This window comes from Rosa rugosa, chromosome 4, assembly GCF_958449725.1.
Source record: "Rosa rugosa chromosome 4, drRosRugo1.1, whole genome shotgun sequence".
Lineage (NCBI taxonomy): Eukaryota > Viridiplantae > Streptophyta > Magnoliopsida > Rosales > Rosaceae > Rosa > Rosa rugosa.
Genome location: NC_084823.1, coordinates 53,276,048 through 53,301,494, shown reverse-complemented (window position 1 = coordinate 53,301,494; position 25,447 = coordinate 53,276,048). Strand labels below are relative to the sequence as shown.

The 25,447-nt window shown below is 41.0% G+C and overlaps 2 protein-coding genes across 2 annotated transcripts; one reads left to right on the top strand and one right to left on the bottom strand.

Annotated features, from left to right (window-relative positions):
• The first annotated feature begins 276 nt into the window (after positions 1 to 276).
• LOC133745238 (lysM domain-containing GPI-anchored protein 1-like) lies at positions 277 to 2,307 on the top strand. Its single transcript, XM_062173283.1, has 5 exons — positions 277 to 1,069; positions 1,348 to 1,462; positions 1,554 to 1,715; positions 1,891 to 1,922; positions 2,004 to 2,307. The coding sequence occupies exons 1-5, from the start codon at positions 412 to 414 to the stop codon at positions 2,231 to 2,233; spliced, it is 1,197 nt and encodes a 398-aa protein (XP_062029267.1). The 5' UTR covers positions 277 to 411; the 3' UTR covers positions 2,234 to 2,307.
• A 4,300-nt stretch (positions 2,308 to 6,607) lies between these two features.
• On the bottom strand, positions 6,608 to 7,711 carry LOC133745022 (F-box/LRR-repeat protein 4-like). The gene has a single exon (XM_062173026.1). It carries the CDS (start codon positions 7,709 to 7,711, stop codon positions 6,608 to 6,610), a length of 1,104 nt encoding a protein of 367 aa, XP_062029010.1.
• Positions 7,712 to 25,447: the final 17,736 nt, after the last annotated feature.

Genomic DNA, 25,447 nt, shown 5'->3' with positions numbered 1-25,447 from the left:
AAGAAAGACAAAAACTGAAATGGTTTCAAACACAATACCTAATTCTTATAAATAAATAAAAACACATAACCTAATTTATTTCTCCCATGATTATTTTAAGTAGCTACCAATTTACCACCCATGGCATGGAAATGTGGAAGAATCTAACAGCTATGGGAAGACTTCAATGTTGCTCAATGGTCACACCAAGGGTCAAGACTGGTTGGTCCAATTAATTAATGTCCAATTCCTCTTACTCATCCCGGTCCTTCTATATCACCAACCCTGTAAAAATTGTCATAAATTATGATTGCAATTCCCAACAACCCCAGTCCAAATTCATTGGAAATGTGGACAAAGAGATGAGATCTTGTTTGCTCCTACTTCTCCTCAGCACAAAGCCACAAACTAGCAAACCAGTACTTTTTCAAGATGAGAAACCAACTTCTTCTGCAACTTCCTTTTGTACTGATATTGATCTTCATTGTCTCCTCCAAACTAACACATGCCAAGTCCACAATAGAACCATGCACCTCTTCAGACTCCTGCCCTTCTCTCCTCTCCTATGTTCTCCCTTGGGACTCAAAGCTCTCCGAGATCGCTTACCGCTTCCAGGTAAACGTTTTTGATATAATGGCAGCCAACTCCATCAACGTCACCACATCATCAGTGGGGAACCAAATTTTCGGTGCAAGGTCTCAACTTAAAGTGCCCATTTCGTGTCCATGTGTGGATGGTATCAGGAGGGTTTTGTTATCCTACATGGTTCAAGCAGCTGATAGCTTGGATCTGATATCAGAAGGTTATGGCAGGCTTGTGAGTGGTGAACAACTTAGGACTCTGAATGGGATTAGTCCCAAGAATCCATTGACGAGCGGTCAAAGCATTTTGGTGCAGTTGCCATGTACTTGCTTTAACAACAGTAACAATGGGGTTACTTCAGTGTTTATGTCATATGTGGTGCAGAGTGGGGAGAGCTTGAGCAACATTGGAGTGGAGTTTGGGACAACAGTGATGGAGTTGGTCAACGTTAATGGGCTTGACCAACCGAGGGTTGACCCTGGAGACATATTGGCTATTCCAATTTCAGGTTAGACTGGTTAGTACACTGGTAACAGTTCAATTTCCTGAGAGCTAAGAGCCTTTTTTTTTGGGGTCGTTGTCTCATTGAGAATGAGAAATTGTAGCAGAAAGGTAGTTTATGTTTGTAAGTCTTTTCTGTCAAGATTGTCTAGCAGAAAGGTTAGTTACTAGTGTACAAAATGTAGGGTTAGTTACATTTTAACCATCGGAGTATAACGTGTTTTTCACTTTGAATCCCGTTGTGCGTAGTGTAAAGAACTGATGTATGTATAAATATATTTGCAGCATGTTCATCAGCAAATCTTAACTGGTACAATGAGAGCTTAATAGTTCCAAATGGTTCATATGCCTTAACTGCTAGCAATTGCATTAAGTGCATTTGTAGGCCAAGCACTCTCAAGTAAGTACATCTGTACATGTAATAAGGTACTTCCGTTCTTTAATAGGCCAACAAAAGAAAAAAGTTTAACAAGTTGTTTGGTCATGATCAGCTTGCAGTGTTTCCCATCTGGGATTGTCAATGCATGCTCACATTTGCAATGCAAAGGATCTAATATTTTCATTGGAGATGTTTCCATCAACCGAACAGCTACTGGTTGTAATATCAGCACCTGTGTGTATCGAGGCCACAATGGTGGCAAAATTTTCAGGGGGTAAGTCCAGAGTAAATCCTTTCCATCACCGATTATGTAGTATATACTACCACATCACATGATTGTTTACTCTCGTCGAAAACCACATTCATGATAAGATTCACAAATTTATGGAGCAATCTAATCTACAATTAGAGAAATTCACCATGATGATCAGATGTTCTTTTCCTTGCAGCTTAGTAAATTCTTCTCATTCCCATTGCTCAGGTAAGTACCAACTCCAGTAGTCAAATTTGCTTTCATTCCTTCATTTTGGTTCACTTGTAACCTTTGTCTCTATCTGTGCAGATGACGACTATTACAGCACAGTTTCACCGGTGGCATCTCCTAATAATCCTACAGTCCCATACATATCATTACCTCCTTCACAATCACCATTTCCTAATCCAACTATTGGAACAGGTGCCAACGGCCCTTCCAGTATACAAAATCCTAATAGTGCTCCTAATAAGTATGGCAGATGGCTTACTCAAGCTCCATATTACAGTTTGTGGGTTGTCCTCTGCTTTTTCTTGTGATATAATGACAACTTCATAGTGTACTCAATCATCATGAAATGAAATCCCCAAAATCTTTATTCATGTTCTGCAAATTAGAAGGCTCAATAATGTAATGCATATGGTTCAAAGTTCAAACCAACAAAGTTACTTTCAGGCAAATGGTATCAATTTTAGGACAAAATTTGCTACTTTATTACATCAAGTTTTTTTTTTTTTTTTGGTTACAATTACATCAAGTTTTTTTGTTACCTGAAAGTGTAGTTATCAATTTCGAACAGAGTAACACCCTCTAACAGCTAAATTAGGAGGAAGGTCAGATATCCAAGTGTGAGTCAGTAAGATATACGATGATTAATCTCCTCCAAGTATTATTTACAGTTGTTGAGCTCCTTGTTTAAAACTGATATGGAAAACGTTTAATCACGATAAAGAAATTAAACAATGAACAACAGCATAGAAGATGCAGTCACCAAAAAGGAATGAAACTTCTAAGTAAGAAAACTTCCCTCAATCGACAACTGAGAAACACTACTCATAATATAGGTCCAAAGCAAAACAATAAACAAAGACCAAACCTTTGTGGCAAAATTAACTTCAGGCAAAATGCTCGTTCCGGCAAGCTGAACATCTGAAAATGCAAATAAACTATGATAACTATCAAACACTTATCAAGCAACCATATTTAATACCTTAACAAAAGTGACCCATTAGCAGCAGCTTTCCTATATAAGATACAACAGAATTTGATATACTTATAAAGTAACAAACAGAAACATAATTCCTTGGCATCAATCATGTAATCAAAACCACATGACAGACATTTGAAATTCATCGAAACAAAATAATCACTGCTGTAAATTTGAGGGACTCTTTACCAACACGTCGTCCTGAAATGGAGAAGTGGATTAATAAAGGTATTACTTTCGAATTTGACCACTCTTCTGGCATTCTCTTGCATCAATTTAAATCCCCTAGTACGACTTGTCTAACAGAACAGGCTCCAATGACAAGCATCCAATTGCCATGCATTCCACATCAGACTGAACAAAACTGTTTGAAGCAAACAATGCAAGGAGCTTCAAGCATTTATGACTTGTAAATGCACGACTGCCAGCTCTGGTTACCCTTTGACAATACTCTAAATCAAGTGTTTCCAATTTGCGGCAATTCTTTACAAGAGCGACCACGGTAGGGTCCAACACGTCCAGATCACTGAATCTCAATTTATTGAGGTTTGAATAGCAGAGATTGCCACAAAAAATTGAAAAGTGTTCGAAACATCATATAACAAATGTGTAGAATGAGAAATTAAATAAGGAATTAACTATACCATCAGAAAGACACAATCGTAAAACAAAATATCTCTTCCCTACAAATACCAATGACAAAACAAGAGAATATATCTCCAAAAACAAATCCCTTAATCGGCATTGGCAACCCTCCCCAACAACAGAATGAAACTTCTGCATTAGAAAAAATGGGAATTCCCTCAATCAACAACCGAGCAACACTACTCGATCATCATACAGGTCCAAAAGAGAAAGATGAGAAATTTCACAGACTATCGTAAATGAGCTAAACAATTAAAGACCAACCCTTTGACGCAGAGCAGCTGAAAATGAAAATAAATGATAATTATCAAACATTTATTAAGCAACCATATTCAATATCATAACAAACACTCACCCATTAACAAAGCTTTCAGATATATGATACACATAGAAGATGATCCATTTCATACAGAACCATAATTTAAACACAAAGATCATTCCTCGGCATCATCCATGCATGTAATCAAAAGCATAAGACAGACGTAGCCCATGTAGCTAATTCTCGCTGCTCTACATGTGAAGGACTCAATAGTCAATACCATGAGGTGGTGCTGAAACGGGGAAGGGGAAGATTATAGGAGCTTTTGAATTTAACCACTCTTCTAGTGTTCTCTTGCATCAATTCAAAACCCCTAGTTAACAAGTTGTCTATAACAACAGACTCCAATGACGGGCATCCAAGCGCTATGCATTCCACATCAGATTGATCTAAGCTGCTTAAACCAAACAATGCAAGGAGCTTCAAGCACTTATGACTTGAAAATGCACGAATGCCAGCTCCGGTTACCCTTTCACAATACTCTAAATCAAGTATTTCTATTTTGCTGCAATTCTTGGCAAGAGCGACCATGGTATGGTCTGACACGTCCACATCATTCAATCTCAATACCTTGAGGGTTTGAATTGCAGAAATTGCCACACCTCCAATATCAGTGATAAGAGGGCACCCCACAAGGACCAATTTCTTGATGGTTTTTGAGGTAGAACCATTTGCCAAAAACCCTAATCCTACATCAGTAATTTTATCACAAAATACCAATTCCAAGGCGCTAATGGAAGATGATCCAATTGCTCTAAGTGCTGGGTCAGATATTAGATCATTAAAACTCAGATACAAAGACTTCAAGTTATGTGCCGAGTGAAAAAGCGCATCAACTCCAGCATTAATTCCCTACCACCTTGCTCCCGCAAAACATAAGTCTGGATAATTTGGGACACCCATTTCCCAATGCATGTAGACCTTTTGGCCCCAAATGACCATCATTTTGTAGATCATGCTTCTCACAGCTTACCATGAAGGTCTCGACTCTCGAGTTCGTGACACGTTTTGGCTATGACCTCGAGGTGGGTATCGGTCTGCTGACACTTCCATGCTCTTTTATTTCTCTTTTTCCTTCTCGTGGTAAGCTCACGTGTTCTGAAATGGACTAAGTTTGGGAATCTAGTCATTAGACCCGGGGGTACGGATTGGCGAACCCAAAGTGATGTTCGGCTCAGACGTTCCACTCTTAACCACTGCTTGCAGACCAACGAGAACGATTCTCTATCTCGTTTGTTCTTGATTTTGTTAAGGATTAGGAAAAGTAAATGGTCGTTCAGCATGGAACTAATGCTCCCTGATTTCTTTTTGGCACGTATAACCATCTCTCTCTGCTTTTTTTGGAACCACGAAGAACTGGAGGAACTAGAAACAATTTCAAAAATAACCCTGATGATCTTCACAACCGGCAGATTGGCAATGGACTGCTTTTAGCTACTCATCATCGAGCAAGATCTGGCGAGAGGTTGGGGATCAAAAGAGGGGTGGTTAGGGTTTTGAATTTTTGATGTTTGAAACAAAAGTGGAATATCCGTTCGTTGCATGAACCTTTTATTTTCTGCTTTTGGGCTTTTAAGTGGTTTGGTCTTAACTGAAGTTAACTTTGACTTGGGCTTGAATAACCTTTTTTTTCACTCTTAACTTTGCAGGCTTGCTAAGGGGCAAAAGACCATCGTTCTATTCCTAGTTGTATACTACCATGTTCCTATTTTTGTCTTGTAAAAATTGTAAGAGAGAGACGTATAATTGTTGACTCCCGATTCTAATCCCTCTAGGGATCATATACATTTAATTTCCAATAAAATTGCAAATTTAAGTAGCAAAAATCAACCACCGTCGTAGTGGTTACTTCATGTTGTGCAAATTAGAAGCCTAAATACTGTTAAAACCAACATTCTTACTTCCAAGAAATAATATTTTCAACTTCAATTGCTACTTTAAAGTATGAAATTGCAACTACAATACCACCTTTGTTTATCTTAACCTCTCTTCCACCCATTTAAGTGGATCAATCACCTATATATATTATTCTTTTTTGAAATATGAGCTCTCTCCGGATATGTCCATAACAAGCAACAGCAGCAAGAACAGAGCAAAATCCAAGCTGTAATATCAATAACAAGCAGAGCATAGCATAGCAACAGCAGACCGCACAGTTGTTATAATAGCAGACAAATGACACATGAAAACTTGCACCATAAAAACTAGGACACCAAGAATAACAATGGTGTCCATAACAAGTACAAGCCAAGAAATAGCAGGAAGAAAGAAGTTGCAGCAGAAAGGCACAAGACAATAATGGAAGTAGGAAAAACCCAGTGGAGAAGAGAGTCTACAGAATGCATCTTGGCAAGTGCTCAAAGTTCATTTCAGATGCTCATTCTGGAATAAAATATCAAACAAAGAGACTGAGTTACTAAACAAAGACCTCCAGTGCTGACCGGAAAACCTCATATACAAAACAAACAAAAACACGAGCTAGATATGCTGTTGAAACAATCCATTTCATACAAAAACAACTACAAAGATCCTTCCTTAACACCAACCATGTAATCTAATGCATAAAACATATAAAACCCATTAGAGATTCATCAACAAAGAGCTAATTCTCTCTTGGAACTGCAGTCGAAGGACTCATTGCTTCATTACCAGTCACTAATATATTTTCATAGCAAACTATATAGTGGCAGGCTAAAACAGGACCCCAACTCAAAGCTAAGACACTGCTAAGCAGTAAGCACACTAGTGATAACTATACACAGAGAACTTGAGAACTCTTCTAGTGTTCTCATGCATCAACTCACCGCTCCAAGTCGGATCCTGCCTCCAACTCTCATCCACCACAACAGATTCAGCCTCCAACGACGAGCATCCAAGCGCCAGGCTTTCTACATCAGCAAGACCAAAATTCCTCAAACCGAGCATCACCAGGCGTCTCAAGCCTTGATGACTTGAAAATGCACGAATGCCAGTTCCGGTCACCCCATCACAACCACTTAAATCAAGTACTTGCAACTTTTTGCAAAATGCAAGAGCAGAAACGGTAAGGTCTGACAAGCCGTAAAGACCATTCAATTTCAATTCTTTAAGATTTCGAATGGCAGAGATTGCCATACCTCCAACGTCTGTTATTTCTCCCTGACACCACGACAAAGTCAGCTCCTCCAAGCTCCGCATTTTCTTCAAATCCTTCAACCCATCATCAGTGATCTTACCACACATCTTCAGCACCAATTTCCTGAGCGTTTTCGAGGTAGACCCAGTTGCCAAACAACCCAATCCGTGATCGGTAACATTGCAGCAGCTCTTCAACTTGAGAACCGTAATCGAAGACGAAGCGATTGCTCTGAGAGCCGGGTCCCCGATCAAGTCATGTCCCAATTCCAAAGACGACAAACTCCGGGCAGAATTCACAAGCTCCAGAACTCCGGCATTCCCAATCTTGTCCCCGATCAGCGACACTTTGGACAATTTGGGACACCCACATGCCAAAGCCGACAGGCCATTTCGACCCAAGAAACCTTCTTTGGGTGAAGTGAAGTCAGCGACCTTGACGTCCTCGATTTTTGGACATGTTCGGGCGATGAACTCGAGGTCGGAGTCGGTGGTGAGCTGGGTGGTTTGGAATTGGACTAAATTCGGGAACCTGTTCAGTATAGTTAGAGGAAACTCGGGTTTGCGAACGAAGAGTGATGATCGGCTTATACCTTCGAGTCTTAACCATTGCTTGCAAACCTCGGAGCACGAGTTTCTATCGTCTTGGTCGGTCACCTTGTTAAGGATTAAGGCAACTAAATCTTCGGACAGCAGAGTAATTGGCCCTGCTATTTGGGTGCGCGCGGCCATTTTGGGCGGCTGTGTGTGTGTCTCTGCTGAGAATGAAACCAAAGGTTGAGAATTGAACCTTAACTTAACCGACGGCGATCTAACTCAATGCCTCAATGATCTTCGCCGGCGGCGGTTACTGATCGTCGATCTTTGTTGAAGCACGATCAGGGCGAGGTTGTGGAATTGGACCTTTTTATATAGACTTTCTGGTTTTGGGCTGATGATTCATTCTAGCAGATTCATCATGGCCCAAAGAGAAAAAGAAATTAAAGAAAAGAAAAAATAGCCACAAATCTCGTCTTTCTCATGATTGAGTTGAATTGACATGAATAAAATCATAATAACATTGTCAATTTGTCAGGTTTGATTTCATAACGGATTGAGAATAAAAATTAAAAATTGCGAGTTTGTGAGGAAACCGAGAATAAAAAAATATATAGGGTCCTTGCCCAAAAGCACTAAAATGAGCCAAATTTTTCCCACTTACCCCAGCAACAGTTTTTCATTCTCACTAACCCAATTTTAAGAAAAATGACTATTTTGCCCATAACTTAATTAAAGAATTACAAGCCTCTGCCACTCTTTCATCTCTCTCTTTCTCTCTCCCCTGGATCTCCACCTCCGGTCTCTCTCTCTCTCTCTCTCTCTTTCTCTCTCCCTCCCTCTCCCTCCGGTATCCACCTCTGGCACAACGTCGATCGCAGACGACATGACGAACTGCGGCAATTCGCGACGAAGAGCAGACTGCTCTTCACACCCTAGCAATTGCTCAGGACACCCAAGCTCTATCTTCTCGCTGAATCTGTCGAACACCGTGTTGCAAATCGAACACCTCGCCCTCGCGGTCAAGATCGAGCTTCTGCACTGGCCAATTCTCATTCGGCCCGGATCTCATCTTTGCCTTCCGATGTTGCAACCATATTCGCTGCACGAGCTTTTCCGGCCCAGCTCCAATTCACTCACCTTCGCCGGAGTCGATCTGAGATCGAGATGCAGACCTCCGATTCGCTGAGTTTTGATTTCACGATTTGCGTGGTCGACTTGGCTGTGTGAGCCAGTGGCTCACCGGAGCTGTGTGGATTGACATGTGTGTATAACACTGAGTGAAGCAGTGATTGGGATTGTTGCATCGGGAAGAAGAAGAAGAAGAGTGGTGGAGTTGGATTTTGGAGTTTGCGACTGGGATTGCAATCAAGTTGCCGGAAGATCTCGATGATGAGCTCCTCGGGGAGACACATTGATTAGATCATGGCCTCCGCCTCATCTCCTCTCTCCTCTCTTCTCTTTTTTTTTTTTTTGTTTTTGTTTTTTTTTTTTTGAGAGGCCTATAAGGAGAGAAAAAAGAAATGTTCTATTGAGAGGTAAATCAGGTAATAAAGGGTTATTGGAGGGCAATAGACGTCTATTAGGGGGCAATAGACGTTTTAAATTGACGGCTATTGGGGGGCAATAGACGGCTATTGGAGGGCAATAGACGTTTTGAATTTATGTGATCTCCTTGTTTTTTTTCTGTAATCAAAGTTTTATTTGTCTAAATTTAGGGAAATTAGTTCTTATTTTGGCAACTGAAAGTCTTATTGGGAGGCAATAGACGTCTATTGGGGGGCAATACATGGCTGATAGTCGTCTATTAGGGGGCAATACATGGCTGATAGTCATCTATTGGGGGGCAATACATGGTTGATAGTCGTCTATTGGGGGGCAATAGACCATTGGGGCAATAGACGTCTATTGGGGGGCAATAGAGGTCTATTGCCCCTCTATTAGGGGGCAATAGATGTCTATTAGGGGTAAAAAAAACTTTCCGGTGAGATTTTCAGCAAATTCTGGTGGCCGGTAGCCGGTGACCGGAATCCGGCGGCCGGTGACCGGAATCCGGCGACCGGTCACCGGATTCCGGCGGCCAATGACCGGAATCCGGCGGCCGGTCACCAGATTCCGGCGGCCAATGACCGGACTCCGGCGGCCGGGCTCCGACAAAGTCTCCTATGGTTTCTCTCTCTTCCATTTTCTCTCTCTCTCTCTCTCTCTCTAAGTAACAAAGGGGTAAGGGTAAAATGGTATTAAAAAAATTTTAAAAACAAAAAAAAAATCTTAATTGGGTATTAGGGAAGACCTCCTTAGAGTGTTTTGGGTAAGAGAGAATTAAAAAAACTTAATGGGGTAAGTGGGAAAAAAATATCTAAAAATGGTGTAAATTGACAAAACCCCAAATATATATTATGAAAAAAAAAAAAAAAAAAACTCGACATCTTCTCCATCTCTCTCTCTCTCTCTCTCTCTCTCTGTTGGGAAGAAGTATTTCCCATGAAACCCATCCGATCAACAACTAAAACACCACAAACCGATTACCCATTTAACAGATAAACTCTTCCATAACCCATTACACAAACACTTCTAGAACCCATTACAACAATCAAGCTAATCCTCTATCTTCTGCTCTCTAATTCACTCTTCGTTTGATTTCTGCGACATCGCACCTCAATCAACCATTCTCTCAGCTTTCTATTGAAATCTCAATCACCATCTTTCTTGACTTTTCTTGTGTTGCTTTTCAATGGTAGCAGCTGAAAGAATCAAGCGACAATGGGGATCATTGAAAGGATCAAAGAAATTGAGGTCGAAATGGATTGGACTTAGAAAAACAAAGCCACAGGTTCTTCGTCCTTTCTCATAACTTATCCTCAAGGACTAAGTGTTTGTGGGTGTCTAGTGGAAAGGACTGGGTCTACTGAGCAGATTGGGTCGTTTGTGAGGTGTAGGCTTTAGCAAAGAACATGGAAGAAGAATTGACTGTTGTAGGGATTAGTGAATGGATGACCGTTTCAATCTCATGCCATCTAATTCCTTCCCTAAATTTCCTACAGAGCTCCTCAAATCACAGGTGACGATGACCAGTCCAGTGAGCTCAAACTACAAAACATGGAGTGTCTTGATGAGGTCAGATTCTTCTGCCACCAGAGAGCTCTCGAATTTAGAGCATTTCACGATCTTTAACTCTATCTCCCGCGTTATTTGAATGTTCGCTTCAATCTCTTCGTTGACCGTTGGTCTGGATTGGAATATATGCAGAGGCAGGTGATCACCGGTACTGCTGGACAGGGCCGGCCCTGGGTATAGGCCCAGCAGGCCTGTGCCTATGGCCCCAAACTTTCACGGGCCCTCGAAATTAAATCAAGTTATATTAGATTGTAAAAAAAAAAAAAAATTGGAGATATATTAGATTGACATATTGTCATTCTTTACTTCTTCTTTGACGCGGCTACTCGGTCAGACTCGCCGTCTTGTTCTACCCCATCTCCACTTCTCCAGAATTCCAAATTCTCACATCTCAAAGCTAACAGGTAATTCATCATCAAAGTCTCAATTTCATCATCGCCAACAATCATCATCATCTGCAAATATAATTTCGATTTTCTTGCTCTTCGTTTGTTCATTGTTTTTTATTGATTTTTCTGAATTTCTGGCAGATTTGGGAATTGGCAAGAATGATTTTTGAGTCTAACACAGCAATTTCGTTGGGTAAGTTTGTAATTATTCTTTGCAAATTCAAATACTTTTCAATGAATCAATGATTAAGATTTTGTGTCTGTTTTCTTTACTTTTTTTTCCTTATTTGATTCGTCTGAACTAATAGAGTTATACTTTATAACTGATTATGATATAAGTGCATCTTGGATTCCTTGTTAATTGTAAATGGAATTATGGTAACTGGTACTTGTGTTGCCGTAGTGGTATCAGTGATGCAAGCTAGAATTTTTTTATATATTTTTTTATGCACAGACGACAAAGCTAGCACTCTTATTTTACATATATCATGAATATATGATCAGCCTTCTTTGGTATATAGTCATCATATTTTAGTCATATATGCTAAATATTAAAGCTTTTTGGGGGACCAAAATAAGTTGCTTGTGTGCAGAAGAATATTTTTGTTGATTAGGCTAAATTTTTGTCTTTTGCAGGTTATAATATCATGGCTCCAATTAGAAAATATCATTCTGGTGCTCAAAAAATAAAAGAGAAGCAAAAGAGAGATGAATTAGTTTAGTTTCAGGCCGGATCTCTTAGTAAGTAATTCAACACAAATAATAAACAAGCATAGACTTCAGCTGATGCAAATATAAGTGAGAATGAGAATGAGAAGGATGTTGAAGAACATAATCAGTTAATGAATGAAAATGAGAGTGCAGAACTAAGTCAAGGTCTTAATGCCAATGAAAAGGATGATCTTAGCCAGCTTATAAATGATAGTGGTGGTACGGACGAACCAAATCTTTCAGTGAATGAGGAAGAAAAAAAAATTGTGAATATATTTGAAGATGGGGAGCCCCAATTTGTTTTTCGCCTAGAGTCCCCTAAAAACTCAGGGCCGGCCCTGCTGGATGCAACGAAGAAGAAGACGTGGGTCAAGTTGTTACAGCGGATAACATTGGCTTTGTCTATGATGAAATCCAAGTAGGAGTTGAGGATGAAGAACTTGTCTTTCTTCTTGATTCACAATGTGAAGCCTCGCTTACTTTCCGGCAATGGCCGCTAGGAGAAAGTCCGGTTTGGAAAGCTTGGAAGATGACCAGATTCGCAGCTGGGTAATCAAAGTTGATTAATCAAAGTCGCTATGGTTAAGTGTGTTGGGGAGTGAACATGTATTTGAATCCCAGGCTACAGGGGACAACTGGGCAATCGGGACAAAATCGAGCCGAGCAAGAAGAGAAATTCGGTATTGGTTGGCGATTCAAAGCCCGAGGCTGTGACGAAAGAGCTATTCAGGCGGATTCAGAGCATGCTTGATGCCCTTGGTTGAGACTTGAGACCTGAATGGCGAGTTCGAATGTGGGAGCTATGATTCTTGATTTGGGCGACTTGAAATGGCTCGTGGAGCAGCCTGTTAGCTTGGGAGCTGTTCTTCCTGGCTCTAGTGGCCAACAAGTCGTTTTGGAGATTGGGCCAGCGGCGGTGCCAAAAATGGGGAAGGTATTGGGAAGGTTTGGAGAGGGTGGTGTTAACAGTTCTGCTTGTCACACATGAAGTACCAAATTTACCCTTGAAAAGTTAATGACATTGACGATTTTACTGTTGCTAGGTACTGAAATTGAGTCGGGCACAAATACTCAGGTGCCATTTTGATTTTTTTTTAAGTATAGATATGAAAATTAATAGTCTGAAAAAGTTCAGACAGTGTTTGAACAATTTTCTCATGAAATAATGAAATCTGTTATAAGATATAGGTACTATTATAGACTTGTTTGATTGTTTTGTTGATGTTTGTTGTAGTGAAACCATCCATGCACAACTAGTCATTGTCTCTCGCAAAAATCTCATTTTTAGGTTGAAGGAAGACACATGATGTCTTGTTAGTTTCGTTGATCAAAAACGGCGTGGAGCTTCGGAGCTTCCCGGACATCTGACGAACAAAACCGGTGAAGCCCAGAGGGGTTGGAATCGTGGAGTTGGATGGCGTCATCCTCTGGTGGTCCGACGGTGGGGACAGAGCAGCGGCGGTGGAGGCCGACATCGACGGTGGAGTGATGGGCGTGGTGGCTTAGAGAGAGAGAGCCTGAGACGAGGTTAGAGAAAGAGAGAGAGAGAGAGAGAAATCGATGAGGGGGAGGAGAGAGAGATATGAGTGTAATTTGTTAATTAAAATGAGGGCAATACTGTCAAACACTGTTAGATTGGGTAAATGGGGTTAAAAAACTCTTGGTGGAGTAAGTGGGCAATTTTTAGGTTAAAATTGGGTAAGTGGTCACGGCCCCTAAAAATTGATGTAGCAAATTGGACCTTAATTAAAATACCTCTATTTTTTAATCCTGAATAGTCATTTAATAAAATGTTCAAGAAAAATAATAATAATTTCATAAGAATGGCAGAGCCCAAAACTGAGCAGGCCCAACCCAAAGCACCAGGTTTATAGAAGAGAATCCATGCCAAGTTGGCTCTCGACTGTTTCTAATTTCTAAACCCTCAAGACAATCTCGGAAAAGAAAAAAGAAAAAACCTCCAGACTCGGTGTTAGGGGCCGCACTTGTAATGCCGCAAGCAACCTTGTCCAGGGTCATTAGTTAAGCCTTTGGTTGGTTTGCTTGCGTGCTAGGGATGTTTTGGTAATTTACAAATTATGTAATTTATTTTATTTAGCAATTAGTCTCCTCGGCCTTTTTCATGTTTCCTCCTGCCAGGTTCATGTAAGGCCGATATGCTCTATAGGGAGGGGTTCCTAGTCGGCATAGTTTGGACTACGGAACCAGTATAGGTAAGCACATGTACTTTTGCCTCTCTTACCGTCTTACCATCAATAAAAGAGGAATTATTCAATCATCTGTGCCCCGTGAGATTGCTCTCTGATCTTTCCTTTCGATTATTCATTGTTCTTCGTGGTTGCCCCCAACATTCATATAATTGTGTTCTTGCTTGTCACTAGCACTATTTTAATATCGTGTGGCTTTCATTGTTCCTTGCAAGGTACTCACTTGGCTGACTTGCTTGCTAGCAAGTGCCGCACGGTCCGCTTTGCGCATTGCAAAGTTCGGCCCGTGACATTTGGTATCAGAGCCAACTCGGCTCAAGAAGCTCACTACGATGACGGGGAAGATGACAAACCAACAAAGATTCGATTGGTATGACCAACAACTCGGAGAACTTGCGGGATTGCCTGATAGGTTGATTGATATCACTAATGTGTTGGACCGCGTCGACCTAGATGAGTTGGCGGCGCGGTTGATAGAGGTGGAGAGCCTGAAAGACCGAGTTGTGGCCCTTGAAAATTGTAAAGCTTGGGGTAGCGGAAGGGAGAGAAATGAGGAAGAAGCTCCTGTTCCGAACGAGCAAATGGGGGCGATGAGTGATGCCCTTGACATACTCTAGGTGACCGTGGACAATATGGCAGAAGATGTCCGAGCCACCATTGATGCTTTCAGAAACGAGCTGGTGGAGGTGAATACCAAGCTCAACCTGACCATCCGTGCGATGGGAAACCAACCTATGACAGACTACAGGAAGGTAAAGATACCAGAACCTCAAGCTTTTGGAGGGGCGCGAGATGCCAAGGAGCTTGAGAATTACTTATTTGATATGGAGCAATACTTCCGAGCAGTGAAGCCAGACTCGGAAGAGGTGAAGGTGAACATGGCTATAATGTATTTGTCAGGAGATGCTAAACTATGGTGGAGGACCAAGTATAATGACATACAAAGAGGGGTATGCACCATTGACACCTGGGAGGATCTTAAGAAGGAGCTCAAAGCTCAATTCTTCCCCGAGAGTGTAGAGTACATTGCAAGAAGGCAACTAAGGGAGCTCAAGCACACCAACAACATCCGAGACTTTGTAAACAAGTTCTCGGTGCTCATGCTTGACATCCCGGACATGTCAGAGAAGGATCAGCTGTTTTATTTCTTGGAAGGCTTAAAGCCATGGGCGAGGACAGAACTTCAGCGGCAAAGGGTCCAAGATTTGGCCTCCGCACAGGCTGCTGCAGAAAGGTTGACGGACTACACATTCGAAGAGAACTCTACTAAGAAGACTCAGCCGTTTTCGAATGTGAATGTCAACAGAAATGTAAGGCCTGGACCGAGTAGAAGTGGGGGAGCGGAGTCCAAGTTTTCCAACTCTGGAGGAGGGGACAGGAGAGCAGTGAATGCGAGGGACACGGCAACGTCCAAGCCTGTTGCCTCGACATGGGTCTTCACTCCTCGACCCTTTAATACTTCAGGCTATGCTCCAAAGCCACTAGCATGCTTCCTATGCAGAGGAACGCATAGAGTGAATGAGTGCCCTCATAAGACTGCCCTCTCTGCCCTACAGGCTCATATTCACTCGAAAGAAATGGAGGATCAGCAAGAGCCAGAGGAGGAACCTAGGCACATGGGAGCTCTGAGATTCTTGGGTGCGGTAGAGAAGCGATCACAATCACCTAAGAAGTCCCAGGCTAAAGGCTTGATGTTCATAGATGGTAGTATTAATGGAAAGGTAGCCAAGAGCGTGATGGTTGACACAGGGGCCACTCACAACTTTGTGTCAGAACCTGAAGCACGGAGGTTGGGGCTGAAGTTGGAGAAGGACGTTGGCCGCATGAAAGCTATGAACTCTGAGGCCTCACCTATAATTGGACTATCTCGAGGGGTATCACTCAAGTTGGGTCACTGGCAAGGGAAGACCGACCTCGTAGTTGTCCAGATGGACGACTTTGATGTCATATTAGGGATGGAGTTCTTGTTGGCGAACAAAGCTATTCCCATTCCTAGTGCCCAACACTTACTTATTATGGGAGAAAGGCCGTGTGTAGTTCTGGCAAGCATCGAGCAACCAAGTGAACCCCGTCTCTTGTCCGCCCTCCAGTTCAAGAAAGGCGTGAAGCGTCATGAGCCTACCTATGTAGCAGTTCCCCTGATAAGGGATGAGACTAAAGGAGAAGTGATTCCGAAGGAGATTGAAGGGGTATTGGAGAGCTATGTAGATGTGATGCCTCCTGAACTTCCCAAAGAATTACCTCCAAGGAGGAGTGTAGACCATGAGATCGAACTGCTTCCGGGGGCCAAACCACCTGCAAAGGCACCTTACAGAATGGCGCCCCCAGAACTGGCGGAACTTCGAAAGCAGCTCGAAGACCTGCTCAAGGCAGGATTCATTAGGCCATCTAAAGCCCCATTTGGTGCACCGGTGCTGTTTCAAAGGAAGCACGATGGGAGTTGGAGACTGTGTGTGGACTATCGGGCTCTCAACAAAGTCACGGTGCGCAACAAGTACCCGATCCCTCTGATTGCAGATCTGTTTGACCAACTCAGTGGTGCCAAGTATTTCACAAAGCTAGACCTCCGCTCGGGGTACTATCAAGTTCGCATTGCAGAAAGAGATGAACCCAAGACAACGTGCGTCACCCGTTATGGCGCCTTTGAGTTCCTGGTGATGCCGTTCGGGTTGACCAATGCGCCAGCCACATTCTGCACTTTGATGAACCAAGTCTTCCACGAGTACTTAGATAAGTTAGTGGTAGTTTATCTGGATGACATAGTGGTGTACAGCTCTACCCTAGAAGAACACGTAGAGCACCTAAAGTTGGTGTTCCAACGGTTGCGGGACAATCAGTTGTATGTCAAGCGCGAAAAGTGCTCCTTCGCGCAAGTGACCATCAAGTTTCTAGGTCACATTATTGAAATGGGTCAAATCAGGATGGATATGGAGAAAGTAGAAGCCATAAAGGAGTGGAGAAACCCCAAGAATGTGAAAGAGCTACGTTCTTTTCTTGGGCTGGCTAATTACTACCGACGTTTCATTGAGAACTACTCAAAGAAGACGACCCCCTTAACTGAACTCTTGAAGAAGGGAGTGACATGGGACTGGAGTAGTAATTGTGAGAAGGCCTTTCAAGATTTGAAGAAGGCCGTGATGGAAGATCCGGTCCTTGCCTTACCTGACCTGAACCAGCCATTTGAAGTTCAGACAGATGCTTCTGACTTCGCCTTAGGGGGAGTCCTGTTGCAACAGGGGCATCCTGTTGCGTACGAAAGTCATAAACTCTCGGAAGCTTAAAGGAGGTACGCGGCTCAGGAGAAGAAGTTTCTAGCCGTAATTCACTGTTTGAGAACGTGGCGACACTATTTGCTAGGGTCAAAGTTCATTGTGAAGACAGACAATTCAGCCGTCAGCCACTTTCTGACCCAGCCGAAGTTAACTCCAAAGCAAGCTCGATGGCAAGAGTTTCTCGCTGAGTTCGACTTCCATTTCGAACACAAGGCTGGGCACACAAACCAAGTTTCTGATGCTCTAAGTCGTAAGGCTGACCTTGCCGCCCTCAAGGTGTTGGCCGCTTTGTCGAGCAGCATCATTGCCACAGACATCAAGCAACGTATCAAGGAGAGTCTGGAGAAGGATTCTGTGGCGCAATCCCTCATGAAAATGGTGAAGGAAGGGAAGAGCCGTCGGTTTTGGATGGAGGATGGCATATTGATGGCCAAAGGAGGACGAGTGTTTGTTCCGCGAGCTGACGGACTGCGAAGAATGCTCATGAGGGAGTGTCACGACACCCTGTGGGCAGGTCACCCTGGATGGCAGAGAACCCATGCGCTCCTCAAGCAGGGTTACTACTGGCCCCAGATGCGAGACGATGTCACGGAATACACCAAGACTTGCCTAACATGCCAGCAAGACAAGATTGAGCGCCAGAAGACTCCAGGGCTGTTGGAACCACTGTCTATTCCGACTCGCCCGTGGGAGAGTGTCTTCCTTGAATTTATTACTAACCTCCCGAAGGTGGGAGGCTTATCAGGCATTCTGGTCGTGGTTGACAGGTTTTCAAAGTATGCCACCTTTGTGCCAACCCCAAAGTATTGTTCGGCAGAAGACACAACAAGCCTCTTCTTCAAGCATGTTGTAAAGTATCGAGGTGTGCCTCAGAACATAGTCAGCGATCGAGACACTAGGTTCACGGGAACATTCTGGACCGAGCTATTCAAGTTGCTCGGGTCTGAGCTCAACATATCTTCAAGTTATCACCCACAGACTGATGGGCAAACAGAAAGGTTCAACGGGATGTTGGAGGAGTACTTGCGCCATTTCGTTCATGCCAACCAACAGAATTGGGCGCAATTGCTCGATGTTGCACAATTTTGTTTCAACTCGAAGAAGAGCTCATCCACCAACAAGAGTGCTTTTGAAATTGTCACTGGCCAACAGCCTCTCTTGCCTCATACTGTGCAAGAAGTATACAAAGGGGCGAATCCGCGTGCTTTCAACTTCACAAAAGAGTGGAAGACTAATGCCGAGATCGCTCAAGCCTACCTAGAGAAAGCGGCGGGGAGAATGAAGAAGTGGGCAGATCAAGGCCGCAAGCCCAGGGAGTTTCAAGCAGGGGACATGGTCCTTGTCAAGCTGCTCCCGGAACAACTCAGGTTCCTGCGCTCCAGAGACAAGCGACTATTCAGGAAGTATGAAGGACCGCTCCCCATCATTTCTAAAGTGGGGAAGTGCTCCTACAAAGTCGATATTCCCGCCTGGATGAGAGTTCACCCCGTCTTCCACGTCAGCAACCTCAAGCCGCACCAGCCCGACTGTGAAGATCAAGCACGCAACCAGCCTGTTCGGGAGCATGTCGACATCAGACCACCAAAGCCGAAAGAAGTGGAGGAGATCATAGCAGAGAGAGTGATCCGAGTGTCAAGGCGCCCATGCCAGCAGTTCCTGGTCAAGTGGAAGGGTCTTGGAGATGAAGAAACCAGTTGGGAGACTGCTGAAGTCCTGAAGAAGAAGTTCCTGCAGAAGATTGACGACTTCGAGATCAAGGCAGTCGTCGAGAGCGCCGACAGCTTAAGTGGGGGAGGATGTTAGGGGCCGCACTTGTAATGCCGCAAGCAACCTTGTCCAGGGTCATTAGTTAAGCCTTTGGTTGGTTTGCTTGCGTGCTAGGGATGTTTTGGTAATTTACAAATTATGTAATTTATTTTATTTAGCAATTAGTCTCCTCGGCCTTTTTCATGTTTCCTCCTGCCAGGTTCATGTAAGGCCGATATGCTCTATTGGGAGGGGTTCCTAGTCGGCATAGTTTGGACTACGGAACCAGTATAGGTAAGCACATGTACTTTTGCCTCCCTTACCGTCTTACCATCAATAAAAGAGGAATTATTCAATCATCTGTGCCCCGTGAGATTGCTCTCTAATGTTTCCTTTCGATTATTCATTGTTCTTCGTGGTTGCCCCCAACATTCATATAATTGTGTTCTTGCTTGTCACTAGCACTATTTTAATATCGTGTGGCTTTCATTGTTCCTTACAAGGTACTCACTTGGCTGACTTGCTTGCTAGCAAGTGCCGCACGGTCCGCTTTGCGCATTGCAAAGTTCGGCCAGTGACACTCGGCATCATTTCCTTTCCTTTTTCTCCTCTCTTCGTCCGCTTGATTGAATCAACTCCGATTCTTCTTGATTTTGTTTCCTATTTCACGGAGAGAGAGAGAGAGAGTTGCGTTTTTGCTAAAACCTAAAGTTGGCGCCTTTATTACTTTGAACCCCAAAACCCACTATGTTTTGACATATATGTATGCAAAGTGTGAGACTTTTGATGATTTTGGGAAAGTTTTCGGTAGGATTAGGAACATTCACCGTCTAAATGAGGCTGGTGTCCTTGATAAGGACAAAGCCGCTGCTCACTTTCAGGTCTAAACTCTTTCCAGGGCTTTTTAATTTATGATTTTTTTATTTTTATTACATTATGAGCATGACAATGGAGTTATGCTCTGCCAGGTTGGTTCGATTGAAGGGAGAGTTGGAGTGCAGCATCTGGAGGAGGGACAAGAAAGTAAAAACTTTATTACATTCAAATGCCACAGAGAAAACAATGCTTTTTACTCAGTCAACTCTATAAACTTTCACCCTGTAAGATTTCTATTTCCATTTTTTTTATTTGTCATAATTTTCTGGCAGTTTTCTGCTTAGTAACATTTTGTTCTTGGTTTTTCTTATAACAAAAGAGAGAGAAGGGCTAGGGATAAAAGTTAGGGATGATAAGTGGAGAAAGGAGTGGTTTATACAATGAGAACCAGACCCATTTTTTTTTGTTGTTGAACTTTTTAGTCTTCCCTTGTCCTATTTATCTCCCTCTCTTTTTGACGTAGAGAACAAGAATACAAAGTGTTACCAAACAGGCCTTGGATTTTCATTTTTAGAAAGATTAACTGGATTGCTTTGCTTGTTGTCCTGTCATAATTTGCAAAAGTTAGAGCAGTTTTATATTTCTTTACCTAGATCTTATGTTGTCTTCTGTTGGGATCATGCCCAAGAAAATGCAAACGACTACCTGTTTCTTTCATGGACTTGTACCATTTTCAATGCTACTTGTTTCCCCTGACACATATTATTTGGTTGTGGGAAAAACTCTTGACATTCTACTAAGATTATTTAAAACATGATTTTGCCTTTCTTATAAAACATGTATGTCTGGTGGATAAGCTATATATGACACTACCTCTTGGTTGATTTCTTGTCAAGTGTGCACATTATATTATAGCATCCTCCTCAACAAAAAACAAAAGTTTAGTTACTAGTTAGTCTTTTTTGCTGTCTTTTTGAGAACCCAGTTCGTAGGTTTGAGTTTCGTGAATCCAGTTCTTTAAGGGATCCTTTATTACTCTTCCAAATACTGGACGTGTTACTAAATATGGCCTAATAGTAATAGATTCTGATGGACAACAATTGTGGAAATTCGATAGTAATGTCTGATTACAGGTTCTTTCTATATACATATCTTCCTCTTGATGTCATATCTTCTATTATATGAAGTCGATCTACCGGAACTTTGAAGTACATTTGATTCGTTGTACTTTGTTCTACTTGATTCTTGTCATTGTTCTGCTTTGTTATTTGATATTATCTCATTAGTGCCAACGTACAAATGATTGTTCATTCTGATTCTGAAAGGTTACACTCTATAAATAGTTTCATTCTGCTCATTCTTATTATTTGGCCTTTAGGATCTTATTGTGTCGCTTGTTTCAGGTGCATCACACATTTCTACAGCTGGTTCTGATGGTTCTATCAGTTTTTGGGATAAGCACAGCAAAAAGAGACTCAAGGTTTTTCTCACATCTATATATTGTTTTGCCCGTCTTTTTCTAATAGCCAGGACTTAAATATTCCTGCCTCTCTCACTTCCCTCTTTCTGTTTCTTTAATTTTGTACAACAAGTCATCATTTTATCACTTGGCATCATCGTTTGTTCTTCTGTAGTGATATGCATATAGTTGTCTAATACAGGTTTTCTGGTTTTTAGGCCATGCAAAGGTGCAATCAACCCATTCCTTGCAGTACTTTCAACAATGATGGTTCCGTATTTGTATACTCGGTGATTTTCTCTCTTTGTGATTTCAAACCAGTGTCAAGATCAGTAATAGAATGAGATCTCTCTATCTCTCTCTCTCAGTCAGTTCGATTAGTAAGAGTATGCTCATATTATTCATATTATTCTCATTATAATGCTTGTCAGAGGCTTGTGTCAAATTATATTTTTTCCTGCCATTCTAGTATCCCACTTTGATTTCAGCACTAGTATTGGTATAGCTGATATTGGTATTTAATTAGTTCATTATTTGTCATAAAAGGGAAAGAAGGATAGGGGAAGTGACATTTCCATCGTCTTGTTATGGCTGTCTTTCCTGTAGCTACATTTGTCATATTCTTTTAATTCTTTCCGATTGAATTTCTTTTAACTGCCATCCTTATGTTCTGATTATTTTTTCAATGATAATGTGCACCATGCTTCTCAATTTTATATCTCTTGTGTTTCACTTCATTCGTAATTAATTTTTATTTCTCTCTTCCTTAGGCACCCTAAGCCTTCATTTGGACCTCACAAGTCCAGGGAATACCTGCCATTGATCATTATCTTGCGAAACTGGTTGAAATACGCTCTCACTTACCGTGAAGTCATTTCCATTTTGATGCAACGACATGTTCTGGTTGATGGGAAGGTTAGGACTGACAAAACCTATCCTTCAGGTTTCATGGGTATGCTCCAATCTTCTAACTGAAGCCCCCCCCCCCCCCCCCCCCCCTCTCTTTTTTTTTTCTTTGCTAGGCCTTATTATGTTTAACTATCAATATTATTTGTTATAACTCTATGTGAGACTTTTTCCTCAATGTCCTCTCTCTAAGGGGGGTGTATTGTATATGGAATTAGTGGAACTTTTAAAGAAATCTATGGAATTTAAAAGTCTGGGTAAATTCAATATAGACTTTTAACAGTCCATGAAAGTCTGGAGGTATTCAATTAGGATTTTTAAAGACTTCATGAATTCCACCAAAATCTAGGGGTATTCAATTAGGACTTTTAAAAATGAATATAAGTATAGAGGTATTCAAAATATCATTCATACTTATGGAATTTGAAAATCATGGATAATCATGGACTTTGTAGTGTTAACTATACATACCAAACTCCAATAATTTTCCAGCCTCCAGACCAAAGATTTCAAAAAGTCTATCAAAGTTTCCTCTTCAAAAAAAAAAAAAGGTCTATCAAAGTTCTTCTCTCTACGCACGAAGAAGTTTGTCCTTCATCATCTCTCTTTCTTACTTTTTTGTCTTTTCTCTAATCTTTTATGATATCAACCTTTTTTGATACCCAACATGTTCATTGTAGTTGTTGAATGTGATTTTTTTTTTTCAATTGTGATACTTCGAACCTTAATAGCAATAAAAATGATTTATGAAACCCTAAGACCTTGAACCATACTAAATTTTATCTTATTAATTAATTATTCTCATTAATTTGAATTTATATTATGGTTCAAAAAAAAGGTTGAACAATTGAATTTCAATTGATTGATTATAAATCAAGACATTGACCAATATTGCTACAATATATGTTAATCGGCGAAAACAAAATTGATGAGAATAATTAACCATAAACATCAAGTGATCTATATTGTATATTTATGTTGTTGGGAGATTAGGAATGAGAACAAACTCGCTAGACAAACTAACAATTATTTATTTGAGTCAATTTCTATTAGAAGATACTAGAGCATTCTCTAGAGACAACAAGTTATTATTTTGTTTTGTGTTTGAGCTGCATTTGTTTTATTTTTTTTTGTTTTTTGTTTTTTGTTTTTGTTTTTTTGTTTTTTGTTTTATATTTTGTACATTCTAGGAAATCTGTAGAAGTCATTCATAATAAAGTATATAGATTTTCATGAATCAATAAAAGTCTGTTGCTAAAATCAATGGTTTTAAGAACTCCATAACAGTCTATCAACTTTTTAAAGAGTCTGTAGACTTTTCAAAAAGTCTGTCATTTAAAAAAAATCTGCACAAATCCAAATACAATACACCCCCCTAAATACCTATATTTGCCCAGCTGATATTTGTTGTGGAAGGAACTAAACATTAGGAGTTTAGTAAACTTGATTGATACTGCCATCACGTTTCTAATGTATATTGGCATGTTCCTGTTTCTTTATAACAGCATTCAACTGCTTTTAGTGTCAATATGTTCAGTAGATGTGTTAATTTTGTAAAATGAATGTAGCAAGTTAGTTTCATGACCATGGGATTTTGGATCTGTTGGTCAGTTTCTTTGATATTATTGGGTAGACATGTGATGGTCTTCTTCTAATTCTTATTTTCTTTCCAGATGTTATATCAATCCCGAAAACAAATGAGAATTTCCTTCTCCTTTATGACACAAAGGGTGGGAGGTATTACAGATGCCTTGTTTTAGAATTATGGTGATTGGTGGGATGATAGGGCAGCTGAAAGAGGGCAAGGTCCCAAAGAAGAAGACAGCCAAAGGAGTTTTCATAGAGGGCTTGTGTTCACCATTGCATTAACACGCATTGCTGTTCTATCGGGGGGGATTTCCCCTCTTCGTTTCCATTCAGTGAAGTAAATGAGCAGCAGAGGAATTAGTATGAATTTCTGAATCGGCTATTCTGATGGGCTCCAAATGAAAGGACATTGCTGAGTTTCTGTCTGGCCTTTGGAGAAGAGAAGATGCAATTCTTGTTCAATTTATGTGGATTTTTCTACCTGAGTGCTAGTCTATTGTTGGGACTTTTTGGTCTATACGTGTGTGTGTGTGTGTAAAGGGTTAGAGGCGCCTACGTCGTTATCCATTACTTTTTGAACAATTAAGGGTTTGATGACCAATGGGGCTTTGCCACGTCATAAATGTGATCCATTTGATTGGTCAAGTGGTTGAAGGGCGTTTTAATTTTTAATTAGCAAGTTAATCAAGAACTTTGTTGTAATTTTACTTGACCTAATTAAGACCTAAACTCCCTATATATACCACTCATTCTGTTTGTTTTGCCTTAAATCCAATATGTCAGAGGGGAAAGGATAACAACAGTATGCTTTGGTTTTCCAGATTTCATTTTCCCCATAGGTTTATCTTCCCCTTCCCCAATCAATTTGATAGAAGAAGAATCCCAACTTCACGCAACATATGAGGAGTTATTGGTATGAGGGAAAGATGACTTTGTGTGGAAAACATCTCATCTTTCTGATGCGAGAGATGTTGGTTCAGATCTACACCAATTTTCAAAGATTGGTTCCGATCCGGACCGGTTGTCTCAATCTCAGAAGAGATGTTATTTTTTCCTCATGTTTGTTATCATGAATTTCATATAGATCAATCGGAATCCGATTGCAGGTATTATGATCTTTCAATTACAAAATTTTAGATGTATTTTTTTTTTTAAAGTGATTTAGAACGAATTGAAGCCGAATTAGGCTTTCGTAAGACGGATAATTAGGGTTTTATTCCAATTTAGGGTTTCTTTCTCTCGGCTTTAAAGATTGGCATACCAAGCCCAAAGATTGCTTAAGAAACCCTATTTTCTTTTTATTTATCTAGGCTCGAGACCGTTGATCTGGACCGTCGATTAAGACGCTATATAAGAAACCCTCTTTTCTTATTCCTCCTATAGTACCTGAGATATTGCTACTTGGACAGTTTGATACCCGATGTATTAAAGGGGACAGTTTGGTACCTGAAGTTAGACTTTGTTTGACACTTTGGTACTTCTGTTAATTTTTCTGTTAAATGTAAGGATAAAATTGACATTTAGAATATATGTATAAAAACATAATAAAAAAACTTGAGTTTGTGGGTTGATTGCCGTTCTTCATAATTTTATAGGTATGAATTAATGTTTATGAGTTATGTTGAAGGTGAAATATTCGAATTTTATGTTAAAGAAATATAATAATCAGATATTTTTTTGGTACTATTCTCTATGAATCCACTGATTTTTCCTCCTCTTCA

Coding starts and splice junctions, on each gene's coding strand:
- LOC133745022 (XM_062173026.1), bottom strand. CDS start 7,711: ATGGCCGCGCGCACCCAAATAGCAGGGCCAATTACTCTGCTGTCCGAA.
- LOC133745238 (XM_062173283.1), top strand. CDS start 412: ATGAGAAACCAACTTCTTCTGCAACTTCCTTTTGTACTGATATTGATC. Junction 1,070..1,347: donor ATTGGCTATTCCAATTTCAG/GTTAGACTGGTT, acceptor ATATATTTGCAG/CATGTTCATCAGCAAATCTT. Junction 1,923..2,003: donor TTCTCATTCCCATTGCTCAG/GTAAGTACCAAC, acceptor CTATCTGTGCAG/ATGACGACTATTACAGCACA.